Source organism: Panthera uncia, chromosome D2, assembly GCF_023721935.1.
Source record: "Panthera uncia isolate 11264 chromosome D2, Puncia_PCG_1.0, whole genome shotgun sequence".
In the NCBI taxonomy this organism is placed as follows: domain Eukaryota; kingdom Metazoa; phylum Chordata; class Mammalia; order Carnivora; family Felidae; genus Panthera; species Panthera uncia.
The window spans coordinates 16350990-16364798 of NC_064818.1; the positions used below are offsets into that span (position 1 = coordinate 16350990).

Consider the following 13809-nt stretch of genomic DNA (forward strand, 5'->3'; position numbering starts at 1 on the left):
GGCTCAGTCAGTTGAGCATCTGACTTCGGTTCAGGCCATGATCTCATGGTTCGTGGGTTCAAGCCCCACGTCAGGCTCTGTGCTGACAGCTCAGAGCCTGGAGCACACTTCAGATTCTGTGTCTCCCTCTCTTTCTGCCCCTCCCCTGCTCACACTGTCTCTCTCAAAAATAAATAATAAGCATTAAAAAAATTGCAAGAAAAAAAGAATCATTTATAATTACCATAGCAAAAGGAGGCCTAAGAAGTATTTGGTTTTACTGTATTGAAATTATACTTTATATAATTTATGTATATCAAAAATGAAAAGTTTGCTTTCTTAAGCCATTAAATAGTTTCTTTACATTTTAAAGAATTTCTAAACTAATTTGCTTGGAATCTGGATTAGTGCAAAGGGCGGACCCAGCAGTTCCTTTTTCTTTGTTCCCTTTCCATCCTATCCATCCCACTCTTTGTGGACACTTGGTCCAATTTCTAGGTTGTCCTTTTTCGTTTACAAGTCTACTCCCTGCACTGGACTACATATATACCTCCTGAGTATAACTAGTGTAACTAGTTCATTTGTATGCCAAGGACTTGTGGCATGTAGCACGCTCCTAATACATTTGTTGAAAAGCCTAATTAGTAGTATCTGAAACAATATTTTACTCTATTTAATAAAGCTCTGGGATACACAAGTGAGACTGATTCAGATCTTGATTCTTTACAGAAAGTTGGGTTTTTAGTTTGGTTTAGAATTTGAAGCTGTGAGTATAACATTTACCTCGGTCTCCCAAAGTCCAAACTAATTGGAAATTACTGTCCTCTTTCACCAGGCTGGATTCCCAGGAAACTGTTCATTTATATAGAGGAACTTAATTACACTTTTAAGTTCTGTATAGTTGGTGAAGAGCTTTGATGTTTTGGATTCAGGCTAATTTCTTAAAAAATATTCTACAAAGTGGTTTATAATTATTCTTTATATTCTTCTGCCTTTGACCTACACCTTTCAACTTTTATGTTGTCTGAAAGACCATCACCTCAAGGACTGACGTTACTTGCAATTTATTCAGACGATATGAAAGCCTAGCACAGAATTTCCACATTAGCAGGTGTTCAATAACAAGTCTGACAATCAAAATCGCAGCTCTTTTTATTCTTAAATGGCGTGCGGAAAGAAATCTTTGGCTTATTTCTGATAAGGTTTTCACGTTATATAAAACAAAGAACTGTATTCATCTGCGTACCAGCGACTGTCAATACGAGATTTTTTTTTCTTTTAAGACGTTAACGTAGCAATGTTCATTGACCACCAAAGTCCAATTCTCAGTAGTTTCATCCGTTTGAATTTAAGTGCCTGAATGTGGATACCGGAATGCGCATTAACTCATCGAACTTGGTAGCCAAAAATTTCTTCACAAGGTTTGACACTCGCCAAGATTTCACAGGGCTTAGAAATGGTTTTTTAAAAATTTAAACAAAACTTCAGCACCTTTAAATGTAGCTCGAACGGGGCATAGGGGCTTGGATGAACACCGCAGCAATAATTAGTACTTTTAACCATTTCAGGCCTCGAAATGGGGGCCGTGTTGGTGTGATGAGAAAAGCAGCCTTGGAATCTGACAGAGTCTAATTCCTGGATTCCGTCCAGTCCTGCGTGACCTTGGGCGAGTTACTTTACTTCTCTGAATTTCCGTTTCCTCCTAGGCAAAAAACCAGGCGAGAGCCACCTTGCAGCGTAGGCTGGAGCGCGCCTAGCGCACACCGAGTGGGCCCTAAACAAATAGCAGCCATCTTCTGGTCCCCCGCTCGGCGCCGCAACCCCCAGCAGGTGTAGGCACCGTCCGCGGCGTAGGGCCCGGCGGCGGCCGAGCGGCCCCGCCCTTCCGCCCTCCCGGGCCTGCCCCTCGGCGTCCCCGCGCCGGCCTCCGCGTCCCGAGCCCGCCCCGGGCGGAGCCCGCAGAGGGGCGGGGGCAGGGCGCCGGGACCGACTCCGAGGCCCAGCCCCGCCGAGCCGCGTGCGGGGGAGCGGAGGCGGCCCCGGCGCCGCCCGCGCCCGAGCCTGTGTGCTCGGCCGCCGCCCCCTCGGCCCTCCCCTCGGCCCTCCCCTCGGCCCCCTCCGCCCTCGCGCGCCGCCCGCCCGGGTCGCGGCGGGGCCGTGGTGTACGTGCAGAGCGCGCAGAGCGAGTGGCGCCCGCACGCCCTGCGCTCTTCCACAGGCCGGGCCGGGCAGCCCCGGACGGTGAGGCGGCGGCGGCGGCGGCCGGGGCGGCCGATCTCGCGCGTCCGGGCCCGCGTGCCCGAGCGGAGGTCGCCGTCCGCCGCGCAGGCCGCAGTCCCTCAGCTCGCGGCAGCGATGAGGCCCTGAGGCGGCCGCCGGCGCTGCGCGGCAGGACCCGAGGACGAGGCAGCGGCCGGGCCGAGAGCGCGGGGCGCCGGCCTCCCTCAGGCGAGGAGTGGCGGGTGCGTGGCGCAGTGACGGCCTCTGCCGCTCCGCCCGTTCCCCGGCCCCGGGCGAGGCCCTCCGGCCGCCACCCGTCCTGCTCGGCCGCCGTCGCCAACGCCGCCGCCGCCAACGCCGCCGCCATGGCTAATGACAGCGGCGGGCCCGGCGGGCCGAGCCCGAGCGAGCGAGACCGGCAGTACTGCGAGCTGTGCGGGAAGATGGAGAACCTGCTGCGCTGCAGCCGCTGCCGCAGCTCCTTCTACTGCAGCAAGGAGCACCAGCGCCAGGACTGGAAGAAGCACAAGCTAGTGTGCCAGGGCGGCGAGGGCGCCCCGGGCCCCGGAGCGGGCCAGCACCGTCACCCCGGCTCCGCGCCGCCCGCCTCCGCGCCGCCGCCCAGGGCCGGCGGGGCCGGGGCCAGGGAGGCCAGGAAGGCAGTGCCGCGCCGGGACAGCGCCGCCGCCGTCGAGAATGCGGGCGCGCGGGCCGCCGGGGACGCGGCCAAGGCAAAGGCCAAGCCCGCGGCCGACCCCGCGGCGGCCGCTCCCCCGCTTCGCGCGGCTGCAGGCGGCCAGGGCCAGGCGGCGGCGGCGGCCGAGGTGGAGCCCGCGAAGGAGGAGGTGCTGGCCCGCGCGTCGCAGTACCAGGAGAAGGCGAACCTGTACCCGCCGAGCAACACGCCGGGCGAGGGGCTGAGCCACGGCGGCGGCCTGCGGCCCAACGGGCAGACGAAGCCCCTGCCGGCGCTGAAGCTGGCGCTGGAGTACATCGTGCCGTGCATGAACAAGCACGGCATCTGTGTGGTGGACGACTTCCTGGGCATGGAGACCGGGCAGCAGATCGGCGACGAGGTGCGCGCCCTGCACGACACCGGCAAGTTCACGGACGGGCAGCTGGTCAGCCAGAAGAGTGACTCGTCCAAGGACATCCGAGGCGATAAGATCACCTGGATCGAGGGCAAGGAGCCCGGCTGCGAAACCATCGGGCGGCTCATGAGCAGCATGGACGACCTGATCCGCCACTGTAACGGGAAGCTGGGCAACTACAAAATCAATGGCCGGACGAAAGTAAGTGAGTGCTAGAGGGTGGCGCTGGACATCTCTTACTGGGCGGGCAGCCCCCCTGCCCGGCGACGGGACCGCTCAGGGCAGAGGAGCATGGCTTCTCTGTATAAAAGTAATTTCCTTCTTGTGTAGCACCCCCATAAGAAAAAGGGATATAATCCGTGCAGTAGGTGCTTATCTAGGTAGCTGCTTTCTCTGTGTCCACTATTTTCCACTTAACTGCCCGTTGACAGGCCTCTCTAAGTGCATGGTTTTGTGGCTAAACTTAGGCCCTCCCTTTCACTTGGCTTTTTTTTTCCCCCCTCCTTTTCCCTTGCACTGTTAGTCCATTCAAACCTGACTGGAGTTTCAGCCTCCCGGTTTGGAGATATTAGGGTAGGACCCAAAGCAAGAGCTGGTTCTGGATATGCCTTGTGTCTGCATATGCCCCTCAATTCTCTGTGGTGTTGGAGCCAGGGGTCAGATTGTGGTTTACAGAGTGGAATGCTGTGTTTAGTTTAAGAATCTGCCAACTTGCCCACGAAAAGATAAACTTGAAATAGGCACGTAGTCCAAAGACTCCTCATATTCAGGAGCTTGGCTGCTCCCCTCTCACTATTGCTCTTTCCCCCCTTCCTGTCCCTTCTGTTTTGAAACCCACTACAAAAAACGGGGAAAGAAGTATTTCCGTCTTTAGACCTTTCAGTGTAGGTAGGTTACATTTTTAGCAGAGGTTTCCTTTATTTGCTTTGTTAGTGTAATCCTCCTGTTGAAAAAGCTGTGTTGTAGCTTCCTGGAAGAAAAAAAAAACAACACCACGGAATTGGAGCAGGAGAGAGGGCTGGTTCTGAAGTCTCAATTTGGTGGAATCTCTTTGTTTTCTCTTGTTTTTCCCCAACAGATTCTTTAGTTCGTACCTACTCTAATCCTTCTTCTCTCCTCTAGATGGTAAATGGGAGACTCTTCCCTCCTTAATACTCTCTCCCAGTTCTTTTTCATTTTACTTTCCAGGTCTTAATCTTTTCTTTGTATCCGGCTCCTCCCCAGGCCACCCTGCTCCACCCTCCTCCACCATCAATCTCTGTCTGATTTTTTGAGTTTTGAGAGGTTGTCTTAGGAGATCGTCACATGTGTGTGTTTGTGCACGCATGCTGACTCTTGCCTCTGGTTCTTTTGTGTGTTGTCAGGGCGTCTTTTTTAGCTGTCGTTGTGGGTGACTCTCAGGCTGCCTGAAAGGCTGAGCATAAGGCAATGAGGAAAGTTCTAAACATGAAAATCTTGTGGGGGAAAATACAACGCCAAGTCTGATTTATATATTGCCGCTTTATTAGTGGATGAAGGCACAAGTCTGAAGGTCATGTAGTTTGAAAAAAAACTGAGCAGTTTCTTAATATTAAGCTGGAAGAGAAAAAGGGGTCTGATTAGACCTCAGTCTTGGTCTTCAATGAGAATTTCATTTATATTTAAAAAAAACAAAAAACTTTGTCATAGATCAGATCTGAATATAGTCACGGACTCTAGAGCAGGACAGGAACTAGCTTGAAGGGATATTAATATAGCTCTGTGCGGACTGACCAGAGTAGTTAGTTGAGGCATAAGCTTAAGGTGAAGTCCTGAAGAAGTTAATGTCCTAAATCTTCCTTGATCTGCTTTCCTTAGTTAATTTAGCTTTCCAAGTTAAGCTAAGCCCTCTCCTATTCTCCCTGTTTTCACCTGTCCTCAGGGAAGGGACAGGTGTTAGAGCTGTTAGTCAGCCCAGCTGTTAGAGAAGTTGCTTGTCATGGGGAGCTCCTTCCTCAGGTGTCCCAGTGGCTGAAGGGAGCAGTAGTTGAGGTTTTAAATCACTTGACTGCACATACTGTCATATGATAAAGGACTTGCTGCAGGACGGTCAGACTGTTAAACTCTTTGGATTGATCTTTCCTTACATTAATTTTCAGGGCACAGTTTGAAAATCTGTGAGTTATTGTTGGGAATCCCCTTCATTGTATTTGGTTGAGAGAGTTTTTGTTAAGCGTGTTTAATCATGTAATTTTAGTATTGCTTAAAAAAACACCAAAAACAAATATCTTGCTGTGAGGGAATGGGAAGGCAATCAGATTATTAGCCACTGTGCATTGAGCTAGCACAGTGGACTAGGCACCAGATTAAGCCCAGGAGAGACATGATCACAATAATCTTCATCCTATGAAGTAGGTAGTAGTATTCCTAATTTCCATTTGAGAAGGTTTCAGGTCTGACTCGCCTAAGGCCTACCACTTAATGATAACCTCACTGGGATTCAAATTTAGGTCCTTCAGATATCAAGCCCCAGGCTTTTCTACTACTGTGCATGCAGGTAGGATATAGATAAGATGTAGATTACCTAGCATACTGGAACTAAAATTTGGTAGATTTTATTGACAGTGGTAGTCTTGTATGTGAATAACTGTACTTTATGGTTGGGCTCTATAAACTTTTTATTAGGTGACTACACAATGCTTATTTCAAATGTTTATTTCAGTGTCTGCAAAGCCATTTTAAAACTAGCTATTTCAGTGTTGGTCATTTCGGGATAACTTGTAAGAGGGGCAGAATATGGGTACACAGTGGGATTAGAGAGAGGGTCTTCAATGAAGAATTCTGTTGTCCTTTACAACACTAGAGTGATTTAAAAAGTTACTTGCGTCAAACGTGTAGTGTTTTTCTCACTTAGCTCTTCACAGCAACTCTGTGAAATAGATTGTTGATATGTTATTCCTGTGTGTAGGTTAGAAAAGTGAGTCTCAGGGAATCGTGCACTTGTTGGAAATCATGCAGCATACCAGGACTTAAACTGAAGTTTTCTGACCAAGATTCTGATGTCCTTTTTTATTTTTATTATCTACTGTGTGGTTTTTGTGTGTCTGAGGGCCTGATAATCAGATGAGGTATAATTGGTTGTGGCTCATTGAGCGTTAGACTCTGATTTCCCCCAAGTTTCTACTTCAGGCATGCTTATCTGGCTCACTGTTTGTCCAACTGCTTTAAAAGAGGAATTGCAAGGGAAGGATGAAGTAATACACAAGGACACTGATGTAACCCGCGTCAAGTTTCCACTTTCTCTGGTCCTTTTATTGGGATTTTCCCCTCTTATGCCCTTAGACTGACCTTTGATCCTTTTTCCTTTCTCATACCCTTTCTTTAGCTGGCAGTGGTGTTCGGGCGGGAGAAATCATGGTCTGCTGATTTGTGGACTTAAGAATAAGGGCCTTGACTTGGGTGGAGATAGACAAGAAGCACAGACCAGCAGGGATTGCAGGGATCACGGGGAAATGCCGAACCTTAAGGGAGTGATAAAATAGGTTGAGGCTACAAAGAAGGCCATATATATCTAAGATTTTTTGTTAGTGTCGTAGTTGGTCTGCTGTGGCTGATTATGGCTTTTAGAGCAAAGAATAGGATGAGGATTATCATCACTTCTGTAGACATGTGACAGTCCTAGATGTTACAAACCAAACCAAACTTCCTTCTCAGTCCACTTCTGCCACTTTCCTCTGTACTCTTGACATCCACCATGTATAAAGGGGAACAGCCTGTTCAATGTTTTAATAGCTAAATCAGTCTTAAAGATCAAAGTCCGTTATTCTGTATGCAAAAAGGTTGAAAACATGGCAGCTGAAGTAATAACAGTTTCACTGTAGTGCTTTACAGTTAAAAGAGATTCATTTGGACTGAAAGAGTGGTCTTCATAGGTTGTTACGGAATCAAGGTCAACTTTGTAGGAAAATGTATAATGAGTTAGTTTGCATGTAGTTTACATATAACGTAACTCCTTTAACTGTAAAGGAATTTCATTAAAAATCTTTTTTAATGTTTATTCATTTTTGAGAGAGAGAGAGAGAGAGAGAGAGAGAGAGGCAGAGAGAAAGGGAGACACAGAAACCAAAGCGGGCTCCAGGTTCTAAGCCATCAGCACAGAGCCCAATGCGGGGCTTGAACTCAGGAACCGTGAGATCATGACCTGAGCTGAAGTTGGACGCTTAACCAACTAAGCCACCCCTGCGCCCTAAGGAATTTTATTTTAAATCAAAAGGAGTTTGGGGGCACCTGGATGGCTCAATCAGTCAAGCGTCTGACTCTTGATTTCGGCTCAGGTCGTGATCTCATGGTTCATGGGATCGAGCCCCGTGTTGGGCTCTGCACTGACAGCATGGAGCCTGCTTAGGATTCTCTGTCTCTCTCTGTCTCTCTCTGTCTCTCTCTCTCTCTCTCTCTCTCTCTCCCCCCCCAACCTCTCCTCCCTCTCCCTTTCTCCCCCACTCGCATGCGTACTCTCTCTCTCAAAATTAGAAATTGAACAAAAAAAAAACTTTAAATCAAAAGGGGCTTTTTGTTTGCACGTTGATAATTCTTCACTCATCTATTACCTAGTAAGCTGCAAAAATATCCCATGAGACCTTAGTCACACAAGAGGACAGCATCTGAACGTGGAAGGAGGCTGGACTTTGTGCTGCTGTTCAGTCTGGCTGGGCTCCTGGATCAGCCACTGTTTCTGTGTCCTTGAGCCCCTTGCTTAATATTTCTGAGCTTCGGTGAATGACTCCATTTGCACAGTGGCGTTAAATCCATACCTGCCTTTTCTGCCTTGCGGGCTTGCTGTGAGGAGTACACATAATTATACATATAAAGGCACTTTTTAAAATTTAAAGCAAGGTTGTGACACCTTTGTTAACTATTAGTCTTCTCATCATAAAAGTTTTCAGTTTTTCTGATTCTTTCTGGAAGAGTTCTATGCTTTTCCTGTGTTTTCCCCACTTATAACCCGGAGGGGAAGAGACCGAGAATGATCACCCATGTTTGACATGACCACTACCACTACCCCCCACCAACACATTCGTTTCTTTTTTAAACAGAGGAAATAAGTCCCAGAGAGGTTAAGTGACTTGTTCAAGGTCATAGAGCTCCTTACTGACAAATCAGACTGACGTTTGATTCACTTCTTTCTTACACCTGCAACTTTTTGCTGCATCTCTTGGAAAAATGGACATATTCCTACTTAACTAATTTTGGTGTATTTTATACCATTTTTGAGAATTGCTTGAACATTTATAACTTCCCTTTTCTTCTCCCTCTTATTCCTCTCATTGTACACTTTGGCTTATCTGACCTATTTAAAATTTTCCTCCTTTGGTTAATTCCTCCCTAATTTCCCCCAGATGTTCTTTATTCACCTTCTTTTCTCTCCTCCAACATTCAATCCATTTTCCTGAAGAAGGCCTACCCTCTCATGTTTCCTTAGTAGGAACTGTCTTTCCATACTCTGCATTTCTGATTTACACTTTCATTCTCTGTTTTCCTCCCCCTTCCTTTTTTCACTATCAGACTGCAAATCTATGTTTGTTCATCTTCTCCAATGTTTTCTGAAGCCTGTGCCTTGCTGGTATGCCTTTTGGATAGTGTTATCAGCTTAGTCTTTTTTTTTTTTTTTTTTTTTTTGAGAGAAAACATAAGGGAGAGGGGCAGAGAGACAGAGAATCTTTTTTTTTTTAATGTTTATTGTTTTGTGTGTGTGAGAGAGAGAGAGAGCATGTGAGCAGGTGAAGGGCAGAGAGGGAGGGAGGGAGAGAGAATCCCAAGCAGGCTCCTTGTTTTCAGCACAGAGCCTGACGTAGGCTTGATCCCACAACCCTGGGATCATGACCTCAGCGGAAATCAAGAGTTGGATGCGCAACTGACTGAGCCACCCGGGTGCTCCTATTTAATGTTTTGCTTTGCTCCTGTTTCATTTTTTTTGCTTTAGACTTTAAAGTGAAACCAAATGTTTCAGTCCCTTTCATTTGAATCCGTGCTTAGAGGGTTTTCATAGATGCAGTTTACTGCTGTGCTTGCATTTTGCTACCATGCTTGTGTGCTGTCTCCTTTTCCACTGTGCCCTTGTTTCTGTACTTGAAACCCTGTAACTATGGGATGGCATTCCTGTCATTTATTGAACCATATTCCTAGCTTTTCTTGGACTCTTATTCCAGCTGAAAGCCTCCCGTTCTGAAAAACAAAACAAAACAAAAACAAACAAAAGAGTCTTCCCTTAAACTATTTTTTTTTTTTTTTTGCACTTGTATTTCCTGGTCCAAACTCTGAACTGTTCTGCCACCTTTATGGGAATGTCTTCTACTTTGTTATCACATTTTCCCAGAACCACCTCACATTTCTGTTTCCAAAGAGCTTAAATAGTATCTGTAGTCTCTATTTGCTCATTAACACCGCTAGAACCTTTTCATGTGTTTGGAGTCCTCATTTTCCTTACTCAGTGTCCCAAATCCCATTTCTTTACAAGAGTGAAATGTATGTATTCTTGGTTCCCCCTTATTCCTGTCCTCTGAGTCCTGTTTTGATAATCTCTTCCGTCCTTCGTTCATTCACCAAATATGAAGTGAGTACTTTGCGGTTCTAGGAGTTAGGATTACCTTAACAACAACAAAAAAGCCCTCGTTCTCACGGGGCTTAAATTCTACTTGAGGTGGGTGAAAGGTGGGGAGAGACTGTCAATAAACAAGTGTGTAAGTAAATATACAACATGTTAGGTGGCAAATATTAAGGCAGAAGGTAAACAAGGCCAACATTAAGGCAAAAAGTAAACAGGGGGTACTCTCTTAGGATCCATAAAGTAGTAAGATGATATTTAAGGAGACGCTTGAACAAAACGAGGACCTGGCTTATGCGCATACATGCAAGAAGAACATTGCAAGTAAAGATACTACAGAGCAGATACAACAGTGCCCGGTGTGTTGGGAATACTGTGGTTAAAGCAGAGCGAGGGAGGGGGTGTGGCAAGGATGCAATCAGTGAAGCAGTGGGAGAAGAAGGAAGAGCAGTTCATGTAGGATTTTGCCTCGTAGGCAGGAACGGTGGGTTTTATCCTAGGTGACGGGGAGGCCATTGGGGAGTTTGTTTTAAAAGCTCTCTGTGGCTGCTGGGTTGGAGTAGACTGGAGGGGAGCAAGAACACCAGTGAGGGAATCCTTGTAGTCGTCTAGGCTCTAGAAGACGGTGGCTTAAATCGGAGTAGCGACTGCAGACATGGTGAAAACGGGTTGGGTTCTGGGTATATTTTCAAAGTAGAGTCAGTGAGATTCGCTGATGGATTTGACGTGAGGTGTGAAAGAAAGGAAGGCGTCAGAGTGACTCCAAGGGTTTTGGCTTGAGCATTGGGAGGAAATAATTATTATTTTGTTTTGCCCTAACTCTCTGCCTTTCTTTTCTTGCCCCACTTTTTCAGTTTCTATTTATAGCAGCTTGTTGACACTTATTTTGCAGCCAGAGCTACAGAAAAAAGTTCTGCGCTCTTCTTTTGCACATTCCTTCAAGTTGGCTGTGCTTGCTGCTACCGTTGTTGACCTTACAGCCCATCTTTTCTTCTCCAGAGGCTTTATGGCTTCCTTGCACAGTGTGCACTCCCGTCAGCCCTACCTCGGGGGCTGCCTGCAGGGATTGCTGCGGGAAACCTTGCCGCATTTCTGGTGCTGTCCGCAAGCCTGGCTGTGCCTTCTTGCGTGAAATGCTCACTTAAGATGGCTTACAGATACAAATCATGTAAAAAGAATTACACGGATTGGGAAAGTCTAGGGAAACACTGGGGAAAATTGAATGGTTCAATGTGAGAGACAAGCAAAGATGTAGATTAAATGTCCAGATAAAGTCAGAAATAAAACACCTTCATGTAAATATGCTGTGGAAACTCAAACGACAATAGAAAATTGAGAAGAGCTAGAAGGGATATAAAATATCAAAAGTAATCCCATTGACATATAGAGATAACACAGGATGATGTGATAGCTTCCTGTAGTAAGGAAGGAGGGGATAAATTTATGATCGCTTGGGGACCATATTCAGTGGTCTGAAAAGAGGCCAGAGAAATAGTTCTCATACCCTTATTGATAAGTTCCCATTAGAATATTGTATCCAGGACTTTGAAGGATAAGAAGCCTTGGTTTTGACTCCAGGGTGAGGGGAGGGCCCAGAAGTATGGTTGAACATTAGGTTATTGTGTATGAAATGGTTTTAAAATTTTTAAACCTGAAGAGTCGAACATGAGCTTATAGAATCCAGGAATCTGTACTCTCAATTTAATTCAAACAACTTCAGTTTAGGACTAAATAATAAAACCTAGGTAGGAAATAGCAGATCTAGCCAATTAATTGGAAAGGTCTAATAAGGATTTTGGAGTAATCAGAGATTGACCATGCATCTGAATTTTTTCTCAGTATAGGTACTCAGTTCTCATCTATAAATGGTAACTAGAAGTTCAGAGTCTATAGTTTTGTCTTAAAATTATCCTTCATTCTAGCTCTAGAAAGTTTTTACCTTCTGTTGTGCCTTCCTCTGACTTCTTAGCACTATTCCTCTGAAATAGGTGTCTTAAAAGTTACTTTTTTTTTTTAATGTTTATTTATTTTTGAGAAAGAGAGACAGAGTGCGAGTGAAGGAGCAGAGAGAGAGGGAGACACAGAATCTGAAGCAGGCTCTAGGCTCCCAGCTGTCAGCACAGAACCTGACGTAGGGCTCGGACTCAGGAACCGTGAGATCATGACCTGAGCCGAAGTCCGACACTTAACTGACTGAGCCACCCAGGCAGCGCTAACTATAGTTTTTTCTTGAAGTTCAGTTCTTAATTTTCTCCTCCTCGCTGTCAGAAGACACAGGTAGGGAGAACTTGAAACATCTCTGTTTCTATACTTTTCTTTTGCCTATTGCTACATAACAAACTACCCCAAAACGTAGTGACTTAAAACAGTACGGATTTATTATCTCACAATTCCTGTAAATCAGGAATCTGGGCACAGCCTAGCTTCATCCTTGCCTTCACTGTTCCTCAAGATGTCGGCAAGGGTCTGCACTCTCCTACCAAGGCTTGAGTGGGGTGTGTCTGCTTTCAAGCTCGCTCTCTGGATGTTGGGGGCATTCATTTTCTCATGGGTTTTTGGACTGAGGGCCTCAGTTCCTTGCCATGTGGGTCTCTCCAACACAGGAACTCGCTTCATCAAAGCGTGCAAGCCAAGAATGCCCCAGCAAGACTGAAGTTGCAGGCTTTTGCAGCCTAACCACGGAGACATCCATCACCTGTACAGGATTCTTTTGTTAGCAGCAAGTCACGAGATTGATTCCACACTCAAGGGGAAGGAATTACACAGGGTGTGAATGCCATTTCTTAAGTTGTCTCTTCCTTTGCCACGTGTGCCCCTTAAATGTTACTGTTCTTCATGGTCTGTGGTTTGTCTTCTCTCTTTGCTCTAGTCAACACATTTTTCTCCCTGGCTGATTATCACTTTGTGCTTGGGAAGCTCACAGGTTCTTAGGGTAGTTTGCCTGTGTTCAAAGCCTGGTTTAGCTACTTAATTGTGCTCTGATTTTAGGCACATTTTCTAACAATTAAAGCATCAGCTTCCTCATTGGTATAATAGGAGTTAATAGCGCCTAATTCAATAATGTTTGTTTGAAGATAGATGAGATAATGCACAAGAAATGCTGAGCAGGTGATCAGTTAGTGCTCATTTAATATTAGTTGTAACTGTAATAATAATGGAAGGAGGAGGACGAGGAGAGGAACAACCATGACTTCAGCTAGCAGGATTTGTCAGAGTCCTTGATCTGGCCTTACCCTGGCATCTGCAGAGGACTAATGGATACCTTCACCTGAATGTTCTGGAAGTACTGCAAACTCAGCATGGTTAAGACTGAAGTGCCCTCCCAAGTTTCCTCTTGGAGGGGATGAGGGTTGGTGGGGCTATGTGGTGGGGAGAGTGGGGGAGCAGGTTTAAAATTGGTCCTGTCTTTGAACTGCATTTACGTTTTCAACAACTATTTACAGAGTGCCCAGTATATGCCAGGGTCAGTGCTAGGCAAGTCAAGGTCATTCTCTCTGCCATTCTGGAGTTTTATTGTCCGAGGGGAGACAACCTTGAGCCAGCAATGCCATGTGTGGTGGATGTTGATCAGATGTACAAGGTCCTATGGGAGCTTGTTCGAGGGGCCCTAATAGCCTGCACGCCAGAGAAGGTCTCCCGGAAGAAGCAGTTCTTTAGACTGATGCTTCCAGCAGTTCAGTCAATTTCAGTGGAGGAAGTCCATTGAAAGTCTCCAGGTCTGAAAAGAGCATGATGTTTCAGAAGAACATACCTTTTTTTATGACTATGGGAATTTTACCTATTTAAAAATTATTTCCTACCTGTGTCTTGTCCCTGTTTCCATTTACACTGCCCTACTGAGACCCATCTTCTTTTCTGTCTAGATGATTACAGAAGTCTATTTTTTTTTTCTCTTTTCGTGTGTTTCCTTTCCTGTCCATTCTCTCTTGGTGTTACGTTCCGAAAACACAGATCATGTTG

At 46.3% G+C, this 13809-nt stretch overlaps 1 protein-coding gene across 4 annotated transcripts in view; it reads left to right on the forward strand.

Moving 5' to 3' along the window:
• Positions 1 to 1983: 1983 nt before the first annotated feature.
• The window catches only part of EGLN1 (egl-9 family hypoxia inducible factor 1), a 58288-nt gene continuing 46462 nt past the window's right edge, over positions 1984 to 13809 (forward strand). Inside the window, exon 1 of one of the 4 annotated variants that reach the window (XM_049645016.1) lies at positions 1984 to 3491. In XM_049645016.1, the coding sequence (XP_049500973.1) occupies positions 2565 to 3491 (927 nt within the window). In that variant the 5' untranslated portion in view covers positions 1984 to 2564. The remainder of the gene's footprint in view (positions 3492 to 13809) is intronic. The other 3 variants (XM_049645014.1, XM_049645015.1, XM_049645012.1) reach the window with 3 other exon arrangements.